This window comes from Limulus polyphemus, unplaced genomic scaffold (assembly GCF_000517525.1).
Source record: "Limulus polyphemus unplaced genomic scaffold, Limulus_polyphemus-2.1.2 Scaffold142, whole genome shotgun sequence".
Taxonomy (NCBI): domain Eukaryota; kingdom Metazoa; phylum Arthropoda; class Merostomata; order Xiphosura; family Limulidae; genus Limulus; species Limulus polyphemus.
In genome coordinates, this window is record NW_013665752.1 from 446,543 (window position 1) to 463,050 (window position 16,508).

Here is a 16,508-nt window from a genome sequence, read left to right on the forward strand (position 1 = left end):
ATAACGTCTTTTAATGAAGATGAGAACATTGACAGGGAAATAGATTTGAACTAAGAAGTTTCGTAAAGAATGCGAACAGTAGTGTGATGTAAAATTACTCATGTTAGAAATTTTCATAAAAGTGACCCACCGTGACTCGTTGAGTCAACCACTATTCAGAGGTTATGAAGAATTCAAGCTTATTTCAATATTGCACCGAAATGAAGGTTTATTTTGAGATAATTTAATTAAATATTTCAATCCATTCGTGTTATTCATAATTCAAGAAAAGATATTTGATTGTTTATCGGGAGTAAAAGGTAAGACCATTTCATTTTTCCAAAAAAGTGAAGTAAGAAATTTCGTAAAGAGCGCGAACGGTAGTGTGAATGATTTTTTGACTGAGAAAATAAGCAAACAAACAATATTAGAGTTTTAGTAGTATATAGATAAGATTCTTCAAGATCTTATTTTGTAGTCTTACGCTTTTTAATGATTTGTTTGTTTGTTTTTAATTATGCACAAAGCTTCACAAGGGCTAGCTGTGCTCTGCTCACCACGGGTATCGAAACTCGATTTCTAGCGTTGTAAGTCCGCAGACATACCGCTGTGCCACTGGAGGGCACTTTTTAATGAAGATGGGAACATTGACAGGGAAATAATATAATAACCATTGCTCAGCGATAAACGAAATGTTGTTGTTGTTGTTCTCGACTTGATTTTTATTTTATTACCTCGTCTCCATAGTTACTATTTGCAAATAGACAATAATATTGTCGGTCAAGTTTTATTGTTGTTCTTTCTACGCGCAGTTATAACACATTTTCATCTCATCATTTAATTTCTGTTGTGCGTATATTGTTGTATAGAAGAGATTTTAAAGTGATTCATCAGGTGGAAAACGAATAGATAGATAGATAAACCGATATGTAGCGCCATCTAGTGTACCTAAATTAATCTAGAAATGTTTGTTTCTATTCTCATTTCATTACAAATATGGCGCTATTGTGCGCCGTTTTTGCTTATTTAATTAGTGACCCCAAAATCGGGGCTAACTCGGTAACCCGTGGCCTGATTGTAACTAAACTTGTTTTATTCTGTTTCTATTCTCATTTCATTACAAATATGGCACTATTTTGCGCCATTTTTGCTGTATGTAATTACATACAAACAAACAAACAATCTCAGAGTTTTAGTAGTATATAGATATATACTGGAAGTTGTGTAAAACGAAAAGAATATTAATCAAGTTACCTATAGTTTAAGTATTTGATTAATTTGAATTGTCTTAAAAAGTAGCCATCATATTATTTGTAATCAAGGATTTAATTTTAAAGGACTTTCATGAAAGTAATTATTAAATTATATGTTTATACAATATTTGCTATGGAAGTATTAGCCTGAACAATAATTATACTGATAGGTGAAGGATTTGATTTGAAAGCATTATTCGGAAGAACATTTATCAGATTATCCGTTGTTAAAGAATGTTATCCCAAAGATCAATAATGAAAATTTGTAAAAAACAATAAAAATAAAACCTTGAAAACGTATTATGAAATCATAAATCACTCACGAGTCCTCTAGCAAACGTTCTGCGCTGTTAACTCGAGGAAGCAAACCCAACCCAGGTGTACAGGCCGGCTCAGTAACTTCCGTTACCGGAGAGAATCGCACATGACTTTCTTCTTTTTCGTTCTTGGTCTCTTCCATTTCTTCCTGAAGAGGATTTAGTGGAAGCTCACGTGACCTGACTAAATATAAATATCGTACATGATTTAACAATATTTGTTACGTTCCGCTATACTTTCATATCCTAAGGATAAACACTGAAAATGTGAAAAAAATACAGTTATATTTTCACAGTGAGATTTCTGTTTGGAAAATGTAGCTTCATACTATTATATATTACACATTACACGATTAGTATCGTAAGAGCCGATATATTGTTGGTAGGTTAATAAAGAAATGGCCGTTATTCAGTAACACTTGATCATAGGCGAAAATATTAATTAAAAATTGGGCATATTTTACTCGATTATTTATTCCAGTAAATAATGTAAAGTTTATTTAAGCTTCTTCCTATATGGAGTATAACTTAAAGTATCCATTGTTTAATGGGGATTATTTTCATAACCTGATTTCATTTCAAACTACAGAAGCAAGTGTGTGGTAGCATAGTGTCCTTGTCTTAGACAACAAAAGAGAATTTGTTACAGTAGCAAACTAGCTTTCTTTAGACTAAAGGAGAGTATACTGCTTTAGCAAACTGACCTTACTAAATAAAGGTGTAATAGAGAAATAAACTGGTCACGTCTAAAATTAAAAAAAAGGCGTATTGCATTAGCACTTCTCAAATTAAAGAACGGTGTACTGTGAATGTAAACTGGCTTTACTTCAGTTTAAGAAACGACATTCTGTAATTGTAACTTAGACTTTCCACAGACTACATAAGGGTTTGAGCCAATTCCGTCCAGTACTATTCAAAAAAAGCAATGCGAACACACGTTCAGGCACAAGCTAAGTTTTGAACAAGCTATTTCGGTTGAACTACAGTCCTGTATGTTCGTGTAATAAGTAGTTTTTGTTGTGTAGTATAATAGATGCCTTTCATCTTGTGAATCGTAACATCCATAAACACAATCCAGTCATAAGCATCAGAAAAAATATTTTAGTCATCCGTTGCAGTAATTAAACAAAAATTTACTACAAAGTACGAATTCAACCTATAAACTTACACGAAACACTTTTCTTTGGCCAACGAATGGAGTCAGACCTTTCATTTTCCATTTTAGATTTATCACTGTTTGCCTTAAGAGGATATTGAAATTCTTTTTGAGTAGCCTTATGTGAATGTTGAGATGTTGAAGGATATTGGAAATCCTGCTGAGCAGGTCTGTAGGAAGTTGAAGGGGTAGATTGTAAATCGAAGGATTTAATTCTTGCAGACGAATGTTCCATCTCTTGATTTTGCATTACGGGAACATTTTTTAGAGACTGTTCAGAAAGTGAACGGCCTAAAATCTTTTCCACTGGTCTGTGGCTTGAAGGAATGGAGGATTGTGATCGAAATAGACCACTGTCAGTGTAAACGTTCTGCGTAGTGAATGAGCGAATCAAATTTGGCTTCCTATGTGCACTTTCTGACATTGATCGACTGCTCTTTTTGAGAGGCTCATCTTGGAAAGATTTTACAGAAGATTGGGTTGCAGGTAGAGGTAACTGCTTTTGCTCTACGTACTCATTCTCTTGGACTCCGGGAGATTCTAGAATTTCAGGCTCGAACACTGGGTTGTCTGTGGTAGGAGGCCATACACTCACTTGAAGTTCCGCCTCTTTCCTCTCTTCAGTAGCTTTCTTGGCTCGGCTGAAAGACACTCACAATAGACTTATTTATTTTTCCCTGAGCTTGATTAAAATATAACGCTCAAATGGGAATCAAAAGCTATTTTCATTAGCAATGGTAGAAAAAAAAATGTTTTTAATAATAGATATTGACGAACAGACTTAATGTCTTCAGAGTTTACCATTTCTTACTTGAAGCAAACAGTTTAGAAAAACTTTCATATTATGCTTAAAATAATAACTTTATGTGATGCTAATCAAATTCATCAACACACTAATAATACTGAAATATTCCTCTGTATATTTACAAATGACTAATTTATGATTGGAATATCCAAGTATCTTAGCATAAAATTAAAATAACCACTTAATAATTAAGCATTAATTAGTATAAGAAACAAAAAAAATAGCTTTCATCTCAACCACACACACACACACACAAACGCTAATGCATCATAACACTTGATCAATTTTGATATATAGAATTTAATAAACTCTGTTAATAGCTCGATTTAATGTTAACGAAAATATTAACAACATTAATACGAAATGTTAAAAATTATTTGATTGGTTACTTCAAATTCATGTTTAAAACACTTTAAATATTGTTCACGCGATGTATCAAGTGCAATTTAAACGAGTGTTTTATTCTTCATTTTTTTTTACAGTAAAGTCTCTTGATTAGAGTATCAACCTGAAAACAAATTACAAGTGAAAACGTTCGATACATTTGAATAGTGAGACTGTTACGTACATGTTCCAAAATTCTCGATACCGCCAACGCCAAACTAACAAAAAAAAGATGATGAAAATAGGAAGGCAACACAACGATACTATGATCCATGGAATCGAATTGAAAGGTGTAGGACAGTTTGTGACCTTAGAAAAAAAGTTAAACCAAATTAAACAAACAGGAAATAATAATAATGAAATCTTATTTTTTTCCTGTAAAATATTAAATAATATTTTAAGTATAAAACCATCAACAACGTTCAGTCATAACAAAACTCATTGTCAAGTAGGATCTCGTTATTTTAAAACATTTTATAAAAGTTTAGTACAAATATAAATCTTTAATCAATATTTTCGGATGACGTTTCTAATAATAGCCCATTTCTATAATTAAAAATAGCATTATTTCATCAAATATAAGAGGCATTTAAACGAAAATATTAGTAACTATTTAGAGAGTAAACTTATCAGGCAATTAGCCAATGAAGAACGTAATAATTTTCACTTGAAATACAACTTAGAGATAAGAAGTGCTTTGTCAATTTTGTAAGCAGGTCAATATATCAAGACTTTAAAGGAAGCAGAATCAAAAGCTCATATCTCGTAGAATAGCATAATACAGATAGGTTCAACCCTTACTTCTAGTTTCAAATTTTCATTTAGATATGGCCGATACATATCAATCATATCTAGCAACTGATCAGCTGTAAATAGAGCTTGTCCTTGGGTTTCTCGTTGAATAATGGTAAACAATACGTATAGCCCCTCTCCTTTCTCCGGAGGTCCATCTAGAATTCGTGCCACACGTAGGAAAAACACATCTTTATCTCTGAAATATAACAAATACTGTCATAATTTTTATAGAAAGTACGAAGTAAAGTGTATTTGTCAGGTATCATTGATAACCACTTAATTACCATAGAAAAGAATATTTGAAGTATTCGATAAAGTAGAAGTTGTTCATGGTAATACTTTCCATAGTTGATTACAGATAATTTACAATTCACTCCCTTCTAAATCACCACAAAAGCAGGAATTAGTCATCACAAGTTTAGATATATTATAACAGATACGAATTTTTAAAGCTACTTTTGACGTTATATACACATCTAAAGTAGCAAACATCGATATATAGTTAGATTCAGTTGATGATCACGTTTTAACTGCATCTTTTGTAGTACACGGGAAATATGTCTGTTTTCTTTTAATGTCATAAAAATAGCAACAGTCGAAACAAAGTGATAGAACAAATTATTTATGGTATGAAATGTCTAAGCAGTTGAGGAGCCTAATGACAAACGAAAGTAGTATTAGCTTCTTCCAACAAAGTCGTTGAAATTGTAATGCACTGTTGGAGCATGACAACGACAGTGATCTATTGTGACAGTGAGGTCATGCTCCAAGGATACCACATCTCTTATTGACAGTAAAAGTGGCCCTGAGTTAAATGATTGGCACCAGACGTTTATTGATATCTCTATATAATGACATATTCTTTTAGTCTAGCACAAGAAATAAAAAGAGCACACACTCCAGTATAGGCGCTAAGATACCTTTGCCTTTTAACAGTGTTCATTATGTTTGTGATGTGCTTGAATAAAGATAGTTTCATTTTACCAGTGTTCAGTGTCTTTCATTGCTTCACATTTAATTAAAGTTGGAAGAAAAGTGATTTTGCCTTGTTATACCATAATTGTTAATCCTCCTCTTATTCATGGAAACTGAGAATAAAATATCACACAGTAGCGAAGAATGAGAACACATTGTTGTCTTGAACAGGATAATATTTTTTCAGAGTGTCTACTTATCTTGATGCGTGTATTTATCTTTGCTCTTTGGATCCTTTAAGTGTTGAAGCTTCGAATCTGGGATAATGGCATTTTTCTCCAGTCAAAAAGCTTATGGTCTAGGATCGATTTAGAAACTAAAGCATGATGGCTGTCATGGAATGCTATTATTCTAGAAGCAAACTTCTCATGAACATGGGACTCTTGCCAATGCTGCATTGTTCAATAACATTTATGAGCTAAAGCTATGGATCTGGGAATGGGAAGTGGCAGGCTTTACATAGCCAAAATGATTAGTCAGGTCTTCCACCAAAGATATGATCCCAGTGCTCAGGAGGCACAAATGACTGACGACTATCATGGTGTGAGCAGCCTGTAATATCAAAGAATGAATAATGTAATAATTATAGGATGTCCACCAACAACAGTAGTTTTACCAGCAAGTAACATGAAAGAAAAACACTGATTCCAAAATAAGAGATGAATGCTGCCAAGGCAGCTATGGGTCACAAATAAGCTTGGAATTGGGTAGAGCTAATGTATAAGTTACATTACGTAACTCACTTTGCTGCAACCTGAGGACATAAATTAAAACCCACACCACCACATTCTAACATTTAGGATGTCTCAGCCTGGCATGGGTCAAGAGACCATGTGTGAGAATTTAACTCCAAAGTAACTGAAGTGAGGTTTAAATACATACCACCTCTAATACTCAAGGTCATGACAAACGAAGATCTCATAGAAGCAGCTACATGGCCAAACTTCAGAGAGAGTGCCTTACTCAAGAGAGTGCCTGATGACAAAATTAGCTTCACCAAGTAGAAATCAGCTGACACGTCTTGGCACTGCACCACAGCCATATAGGTTTCTAGTGAATGACAGGTCTATACAGATTTACTATGATATTTATTTTGCAGTCACTGCTGATGATGCCTCCTCCTAGACTTTGCTCGGGAAGGGAGACCAGAGCATTTGTAATGATTGTTGACAGCAAGGTCACTTTAAAATGAACTGTTCATACGTTATACCTTGCCATGCAGTAAGATAAGTAAGGTAATCATTACTAAACAGCTGTAAAAAAGTGTAGGGAATATGTAGCAAGTTATAGCTGCTGTCACTTCTGCACTGGGAACTAAATGAGCCTGAATTGGGATTGGTCATCAATATGGAGGGGTGCAACAGCCATATTGTGAGAAAACCTTGTCGAAACGTTGTACATTTGGTGTTATGTTAAACTTATATTAAAGTTTTCTTCATTACCCATTCAAGCCGTCTCCAACCATTATTAGTCTCAAAGTGGGTTCCTCGTCATCGAATCTGATATAGACTCAAAAGTGTCTTGAGAAAGTCTGAGAGCTACTCTGCCAAATTATAAGAGAGCAACGAAAATAAGCTGCTGCACTAGAGGATCTGTTTTTGGATCTTCTGTTAAATATAGAAAGCTTTAATTTTCCTATCTTCTATATATATATACATATGTATTTATTGTATGCTTATTTATTATCAGTGTTTTCACTATTTATCATGTATAGTTTTTATTTCTTTTAATGTTTCTTTGCATTTTTAAGTAAACATATGTTTACACATTCTTGTGTATGCATATGTATGTATCTGAGGTTTTTTGATTAATAATGTGTATTAATATTTTGTGCAGTTTATCATTTTATAGAGGGTATTTCATTTTCTCTGTTGCTATTATTTTTATGATTTATTTTTCCTTAATATCAAGGTTCGTTTTGTTCATTATGCTCTGTTTATTGTTAAAATATTTGTTTTTATTCCTATTGTTCCTATTGATTCTTAGTGAAATGTCTTCTTTTGCATTTAATTCTTCTTTGCATAAAATATTTTTTGAAGATTTTATTTTTGAGCATTTTTCCGTTTAGTTTATGCTATATTATGTTTAAAACAGTCACTTTATTCAATGTTTTGTTATTGCTATATCAATGCTTGATTTAATAAGTGGTTTTGTGATATGAAGGATTTGTTTTATGCTTAATCACTGCTAAAAGGAATTAGTTTCTATTTTGTACTTTTTGTATTTTGATGTGAAAGTTTGGTTTTTATTGTAGCAGCTTGTCTGTTTTATAAGTATGAGTGAATTTTATTCAGTTTCTTGTATATTGTCTTCTGTTTCAATGGATGACTTTTTGGTTTAGATAGTTCTGTTTGCCTTTTCATTTCTTTGTAACATAGCCAAGTGTTTTGCAGAAATAAGAATGGGTAACTTCAATTTATAAACTGAATATTGTTTATCTTATTTTTTTAAGTTTTGAAATTTGATATTGCCAGGATGACCTGATGTTAAAAGGGAGAAGAAATATTATGAATATGCTTATCATTTGTTTCCTACTCCCATAGTTAAAGTAGGATTTTTGAAATTTCTAAATACTTTTGTGCTTGCTGCAGAAAGTAAGTCAAGAGGGCCATTACATTCCTCTCACCAGAGTTACTCACAAAACTAAGTCAATCACCAAAGGCTTCACTTATTGTCCATATCAGAAATGACTGCTGTAGCAAGGCACATACTATGGATAGCACAAGTGATCTTTTTCTATTCACAATTCAGGTAATTCTCTAAGGATACCATATTCCTTGTTGATAGTGAAAGTGTACCTAAGTTACATGGATGAAATCTGAACCAAGAAATATTCTGGCATTTATTGTTCTCTATATTTAATGTTACTTTTTTCACTCTAGAAAAAGATGATAAAAAGAATACACATACTCCATTAGAGATAAGATTCACTTGATCTTTAACAGCCTTGATTATGTATGTGAAATTCCTGAATAAAGATTGTTTACCTTTGTTAAAACAGTGTCCAGTATCTTTCTTTGCCTTAGATCTACTCAAATTAGGAAGACGAATAATGCCATCATAATGAAAATTTAATATTATAGGAAAGAAAAATAATTTATCAATAAATTAGCTTTTGGTCAGATCTATTGTTTATTGCTTCTTGTTATTCATAAACTATTCACCACTTTTCCTATCAGCATAATTTTTAGTTCTGCATACAATCTCCCAGGTAAATAGAAGAGCTTTAGTATTTGTGCCACTGATCTTATGGTAAGTCTGAAATTAGAGTTTCATCGAGTATTAGAGCCATTAGTTCTGAGGTTCTTGTGGTGTTAACATAATTTCCCTTTAGTTGGTTGCTTGGCTTCCTCGAAGTAAGTGAATTTGATCGCACATATACCGCAAGTCAGTTGATAAATAAAACATACCCGATTGAAAGCATGAGACAGGGGAAAGACACAATGATGGTGTTAAGATACAATCCTGTTCTTTAAAGTTGATCAATGATTCTTGATCTTCGAATAACTGTTCTTATTTGATTAGATACTACATCTCAGATAAAAGGGAGCTTTAAGATATCTTTAAACAGAATATTTCTATTGTTCTTTCAAAGAAAAGTGTATTTTGTAATCTGAAGTCGATGGTTGTGAATTTCAGCATCATCACAATGCGTGATCGGCCCTTTTCTTCAGCTTTTCATTTTATCTGAAATTAGCCTTGTCACTATTTTCGCCAATAATAATTCTTGTTTCACACTGGTGGGATGACGAGATTGATAGTTTAAAATCATCATTTGTGTTGATTTAACTAAAAGTGTGAGGTTGATGAGCCTTGAAAATGGTGACGGTGGTGTCGAGAAAGATAATACAACTGTTATCAAACTTTTCTATGGTAAATGGAGTTTTGCTTTTGATGTATCGAATTAAGTTCTTCGTCGAAATTTAGGAGCTCCTTTAACCTGTGTGTCCATAATGCTTAGGTATAGGTATGTCTTATAACTCATAATTATTTAAATTTATAAAGGGGTATGTATGTGTGTATACAAACACCTTTGAATTAAACTTCTTAATTTACACTTACTTTTATATCAACTTGTGTATTGTTAAAATAAAACAGTTTTTTTTTGTTGGAAACTGTAAATCACTGACTTTCTAAATTTAGAAAATTTAAACTTAGTTTCCATTAGCTCTAACATTCAACACATATTATTCTAAAAGTTATTTTCTAACATTTTCAGGAAAATGTTTTCGTTATTATTTTCCATAATTTGTTAAAACACAATGAAATTGTAAAAAAAAATATTTTCCTATGGATGATAATACCATCTTTCATTTTCGAGGGCTGGCCCACCAAACATGCTCGCCCTTTCAACCGTGACGGTTAATCCCACCATTCGTTGTTAAAAGAGTAGGCCAAGAGTTGGCGGTGGGTGGTGATGACTAGATGACTTCTCTCTGGTCTTTCACTGTTAAATTAGGGATGGCTAACGCAGATATCCTTCGTGTAGCTTTGCGGGAAATTCAGACCAATCACTTTCGTTCCAGTAATTTAATTATTGTTTTAACTGCAGATAGGTAACTATTGAAGTTAAACAACAGAAACAAAGTATACAATAGTTATCTAAGTTTTATATTAATCTAATGTTTGTATGACTTATGTATGAATTTAAAAATCTCACCTTATAAGTGGTAGGTCAAACTGCATGGCGTTAATGTAGCGGTTGCCAGCCAGCGTAAGTTGTGATTTGATATTCGCTGCCAAGTTTCCTTCAGTAAACTAAAAAATAAAAAAAATTAAACAATAGTCACCAGAATATGATGGCCACTGATGAATTGAAAGCACAGTTATTATGTATTATTTGTTTATTCTGATTAATACATTTAAATGTGCACTATGTTATATTTTAATTAACAATTAATCTTAAAAACCTTGTTTGAGATAGATGATTTATTCTACTGCAGGTGATGATTATAATTTATTAGTAACAAATGATTATACCATTCAAATACTTCAAGATATTTCAGATTATTGTAAAGTCAAGACATTGATTACAATTGCAAATATTATGGTTAACATGTTTTAAGTGCTAAATCCCATGAAAAGCCCTACGGACAAAACAGTTTCTTTAATATAGTTACCTTACGTTACAATACAGCATTTGGTCTTGTGTACCATAAAGGAACTGTTGACCAATCCAGTGATTATTTCATTACGAAAATAAGAATCTTTGCTCTTTCTACTTTTTATAATTTTAATACTAAGAGACATCCTAACCAGCTAAGCCCTGAATAAATCTCAGCCTTGAAAAAACTGTCACTACATAAAAATATTCACATTTAACGGCCCGAAAAAAGGCAGTGCTGTTGTTATTCTTAAAAATTACTACTTGGATAAAGTGCGGGTGATTCTTAACGATCCTACCAAATGTTATAATCCTTAAAGATGACTCTTTATCGTTTACCATATAACGTGAGGAAAAACCAAAGATACCTCAAATAACTTAAAAACAAAAATATCATATCTGAAAATGTCGCTGCCTCATTATATCCGGCAGGCTCCCGCCCTGGTATCTTATATAGTATTTCAAAAAATTCACAAAGCAGGCACCCCCTCCGACCAATTCTTTCAGCCTTAGACACACACAGCCACTCACTACCAATGAATTCACCATTCCAAGGTTAGCTAATATATTTATTTCCTATCACAAACAGAAATGGCTCGACACTTGCCCACTGACTTCAGACTCATCCTTTGCAGAAGGTATGAAGACGACACTTTTATTCTTTTTCACAATAAGGATCACTGATCTAAATTATTAGAATACCTGAACTTACGACATCCTGTCATGAAGTTCACTTGCGAGGTTGAAAATAATAATGATTTACGTTTTTTAGACATCGTCATTAACCGTAACACTAGCGGATTTGGCACATCAGTATAGAGAAAAAGTCCTTACACAATTTTACAGCTTTATCCCGTTCACATACATAAGAAATCTTGTAGCATGTATGTTAAACAGAGCTTATAGTTTGCGTTCTGCGTACGTTAGTTTACACTCTGAAATTTCGCTCATTCAAGAAACGTTAAAACGTAATGGCTACCCACAACATTTATTACAAAAAATTATCAATACTTTTCTAACTAAAAAACTCACTAACCTACCCAGACTACCAACTGTACCCAAACTTGTTATTTTCTCTTGTATTCCATATATTGATAAACAAAGCTTAACTTTAAAAAGTTAAATTAAACGAGTAATTCATCGTTACTACCCCCAAGTTGATTTCAGATTAGTTTTTAAACCCACATCCCGCATACACGATTTTTTTCGTACCAAATACCTTCTCCCAATTTCCCTTTGTTCATGGGTTGGATATATTTACACGTGTGGAGACTGTAAGATCTCCTATGTTGGCAAACCAAACGTCATCTACTAGCTAGAGTTAATTAACATATCGGAATTTCCATGAAAACACAAAAAAGTTGGGTAACCACTGTGTTTCTTTTACACGCCTACATACTGAAGAAACAGGACCTGAACTTAACATATCAAATTTCAATATCCTTTGCAAAGCAAACATTGATCTGGAATTACTGCCCATCAAACAACTTCGCCAACACTGAACAATATCCAGTCTTCGGTTAAATTGCACATTTTCAAATATGTACAGTACTTTGTTCGTTACTCACTTCATTTTTATTGTTGTTGTAGTTTTGGTTACATGTCTGTTATTATAGCAATGTATTTTACTTACTTACTTAGGAATGATGTAATTCTTTTATTTTGCTCACATAGATCAACTCTATGTGATGTTACCTAATAATAGTTCTATGAACTATTTTTACAGCAATATTCTGAAGAATTATGCTAAAAATCTACCGTGACCTATAGATCTTCAAGAATCATGGGAAGTGGTCTTGGCCGAATAAATGTATTCCCATGGTAGGCATAAAGTACCTGGTTTTGTAGGCATTCAGTCTGTATTGTATTAGGTAAAGTCATTACAATAAACCTAAAGATTAAATAGAATCTTACACCAAGTAATATAAACTCTAAATAAACCCTACAATGGTAGGCATAAAGTACCTGGTTTTGTAGGCATTCAGTCTGTATTGTATTAGGTAAAGTCATTACAATAAACCTGAAGATTAAATAGAATCTTACACCAAGTAATATAAACTCTTCATAAACTCTACAAAAATCTTAAATTTAGTTATTCTGCTTACCCAAAAATTAAGAGTGAATGTGAATGATAGAGCCTCCATAAAACTCGATCCTGCATTATCAGTGCTACTTGCATTTGATAATAATCGTATTATAACAGAGTCCAATGTAACTTCATTTCTGTCAACATGCATGGTGAATTTTATTCACTATATACCTACATTATGGAACCTAGATTGTTAGTGATGTAAATGCACTGTTACTACAACTCATTCAAGCTAAAGGTCAAGATCGACACTGAAGCATTTACAAAGCATCATCATAGACCCATTTCTAAGCAAAGTTTTCAGACTGTTGAGGCCAATATAAAGGACGACACATGTTGGAAATATCATCATAATATTTCATTTATGTCGTTTGTGACATCATGAGAACACCTTATGATTTTGAAGGATTCATTTATGATGCATATTACGAGTTCCAAGTGGGAACTTACTTATTATGCTGGAAGTTAAGTGGGACATGGATTGGGGACATATCGAATAATTTGTTTAATTCAGCTATCCCATTTCTGAAACAAGGAACTTTAACAATAGGAGAACAAGCTGTTCAGCCTGACATAAATTTAACATCATATGTCACTCATGGAAAATCTTTTATCGAAACTGGAAAACAACTTGCAATGCAAGGAGCTCAGAGCTTAGCTCAAAATGTCAAGCAGTTTCTGACTGTTCAACCTATTAAAAAAGGTTCCATGTTCATAACCGCTAAAACCAAGAGGCAGACATTTTCGACAAGTAATCATAACCCTCCTTCTGAATGAAAAGTACTGACAGTACACAAAGTCTGAGATAGACCTTGTTTCTCTCCCTCCTTCACAGATCGTAATTGAAGAGCATTAATGGATCGAATATTATCCTTTAGCTTCAGTAGCTGACTTTTCTATATCATGCTCAAGGGATGAATACTTTAAATCAGTTCAACTATATCTTCATGTAAAAGCACAGACTGGGAAGCCAAATGGAACCAGCATAAAAAGGAGGAAGATATCTCTGCTCTTGTCAGTCCGTTTCTTCATTCTCTGTTTTCTCAAATGGATGTATCCCTAAAAGACAATCTTAGCTCTTCATCTGACAATCTTTACTCATATAAGGCCTACAAAGAAACTTTACTGAGTTATAGTGTAGAAGTTAAGGGGAGTCATTTAATATTATCTATGTGGGTAAAGGACATGGTGAATAGTTTTGATGATCTCGACTTTAATGATGGCAAGAAATATGGAATCAAAGGTCTTTGCATTGAGAAATGTGGAGTCAGACAGTTGGCATGATCAACTATTTACATTCAGACATTTTGTTGCAGAATAACTTTTTGTACAATGGAGTAAACTTAAAACTACATCTCATACAAAGTAAAGATGCATTTTGCAATATGTCAAATGACTAATTGGGATTCAAAGGCGTTCCACAACACTTTTCTATTTATGTATAAAGGTACTGATCAATTTTTACATTCATTATGGCTCCTACTAAAACATTTCAGCAAGTAAGAGCTAAATATCATTTGAAATATATAATGTGCAATTTATTTTCAATTTCACAAGAAAACTTAACAAGCATCTATCAATAATACATTTTCGGGTGTTGCATCCACATGTATTGTTATAGGATGGGTTCATAATGATACATTTAATGGATTTGGAAGAAATATTCAAGCAATTGCAAACATTACAATATATCAATTTTGTGGCAATCAACGTTCATTAAAATAAGATTCCTGTTCAGCTCTGCAACCCAATTTTGACGCAATTTTGTACGTTTGAAACTATGAAACCTTATTCAATGGAACAGGAACGCAGTTTTAATAACAAGGAATTGGTAGGATATATATCTTTGCCTTTGACCTATTACTTGATCTATCTGCTGGAGATTCACATACGAAATAGGGAAATTTAGGAACTGAGATAAGTTTTGTTAGTGTCTTACCCAACACTATAAATATTCTCGTTTATGTAAAATTTCGGTGCATTTTAGAAATTGATCATTGAAGTTTTGATCCAATAAAGATAGTAATTATGTGTTGTTTTTATGATAATTTTGTTTCAAAATGCCTTAATGTGAAAGTACCTTTAATATATATGTCTTTTCTTGTAGACTAATTGGCAAGAACTTTATTATGAGAAATAAAAAACAAACAAAAAATTAAAATATTTTGTCAAGTACTTTTTTGATAATAACATCACCTCTCTACAGATTTTGTTTGATATTCCAACATAGAACCTCTAACAAACCTTGGATAAGTCTACTTTCTCAACAGTATCACAGAAAGTGTCCCCAGTAGGCCTTGATAAGTTTATCTGTATTACTCTTTGAATAAACAATACAAAATCCGTTTACCAGCTTTTTAGGCTAAACATAATTCTTAATGTCTAGTGAAAATAACGTATTTTTGTTGGAAAAGCATATATTATAATGATGAACACTATATACATTAAATGTAATATACAATAACTATGCACTAATTCAGTAGTTAAAAATAGTCGAATTATAAAACAAAAACATCAAAATTTAAAATTCAAAGCATCTGATATTAATCACAAACAATTACAGAATAATAATAATAAATACCAGGAAACAGATGTTCTGTAAACTAGTACTAGTTACACGTCATGAGATTCTAGAACATCGTGGAACATCACGAATAATCCAGTATTTGCTAGGCGCCCTCTATTATTGTATATAAGTGCACCAGATAAAGCGAGACAATCAATCGGAATTGAATAGCGGACAGAGAGACTGAAGATATAGACGGACAATTGAGTCAAGCACGCAGTAAGTAAAGTGCATGAATAATTTGTTGAGAATTATAGCGTGTGTTTAAGTGACTGTGGAAATAAAGTGTATTGCAAAGTTGTATTGAGAAAGAATAAACTAGTTTTATTTAAGAAAGGACTTGTATCGCTGAAATGTCTCGGGAAGAATTTCTACCGGAAATTATCAAACGAGCACAGACGTAACACTATATTATAATGACTCGTGCAGAAGGGCTATTGTTCAAGTTAGACTTTGCATTTTTCTATGTTGTCGTAGCTTAACCCTTGTCCGTCGTGCCAATGTTTCTTTGAACAACCCCATGGACTTCGAACTTTGACGTTTGAGTAAGCAATCAACAATTAAGTTGAACTGACATTTAAATAGTATTAGTCTGAATGGGAAATGGATGTTTTCTTACTTTTATAAATATTTTTTCTATACATGTTGTGCATTCAATTACAGTTTTATATCAAATAGGCTGCGCCAATTACTTCAGTGATCTAGCTTTGTACGTCAAAGTGAATGTTATACAGTGACTAAAGGATGGTAAGTATTAATATTTAATTTAACATATTAGAAAAGCTGTAAAAATTAATTGAAAGGAATTTTGTTCTACCGTAAGTCTTACGTTTTTACAAAAGCACAATTATATTTGTAAAAGTAACATATTGTAGGTAAAATTAGACATATGATTGAAACAGAGCTATATACATAAACTGTGCACTATTCGTTGGTAAAAGAGTAGCCCAAGAGTTGGCGGTGGGTGGTGATGACTAGCTGCCTTCCCTCTAGTCTTACACCGCTAAATTAGGGACGGCTAGCGCAGATAGCCCTCGTGTAGCTTTGCGCGAAATCCATAACAAACAAACATAAACTGTGTATAT

At 32.8% G+C, this 16,508-nt stretch overlaps 1 protein-coding gene across 2 annotated transcripts in view; it reads right to left on the minus strand.

Moving 5' to 3' along the window:
- The window catches only part of LOC111083484, a 55,736-nt gene that overhangs the window by 1,921 nt on the left and 37,307 nt on the right, over window positions 1–16,508 (minus strand). For both annotated transcript variants that reach the window (XM_022380036.1, XM_022380038.1), the window contains 5 exons: window positions 10,325–10,422; window positions 4,696–4,885; window positions 4,079–4,203; window positions 2,718–3,346; window positions 1,556–1,733 (listed from right to left, as the gene is read on the minus strand). In XM_022380036.1, coding sequence (XP_022235744.1) covers window positions 1,556–1,733; window positions 2,718–3,346; window positions 4,079–4,203; window positions 4,696–4,885; window positions 10,325–10,422 — 1,220 coding nt within the window. The remainder of the gene's footprint in view (window positions 1–1,555; window positions 1,734–2,717; window positions 3,347–4,078; window positions 4,204–4,695; window positions 4,886–10,324; window positions 10,423–16,508) is intronic.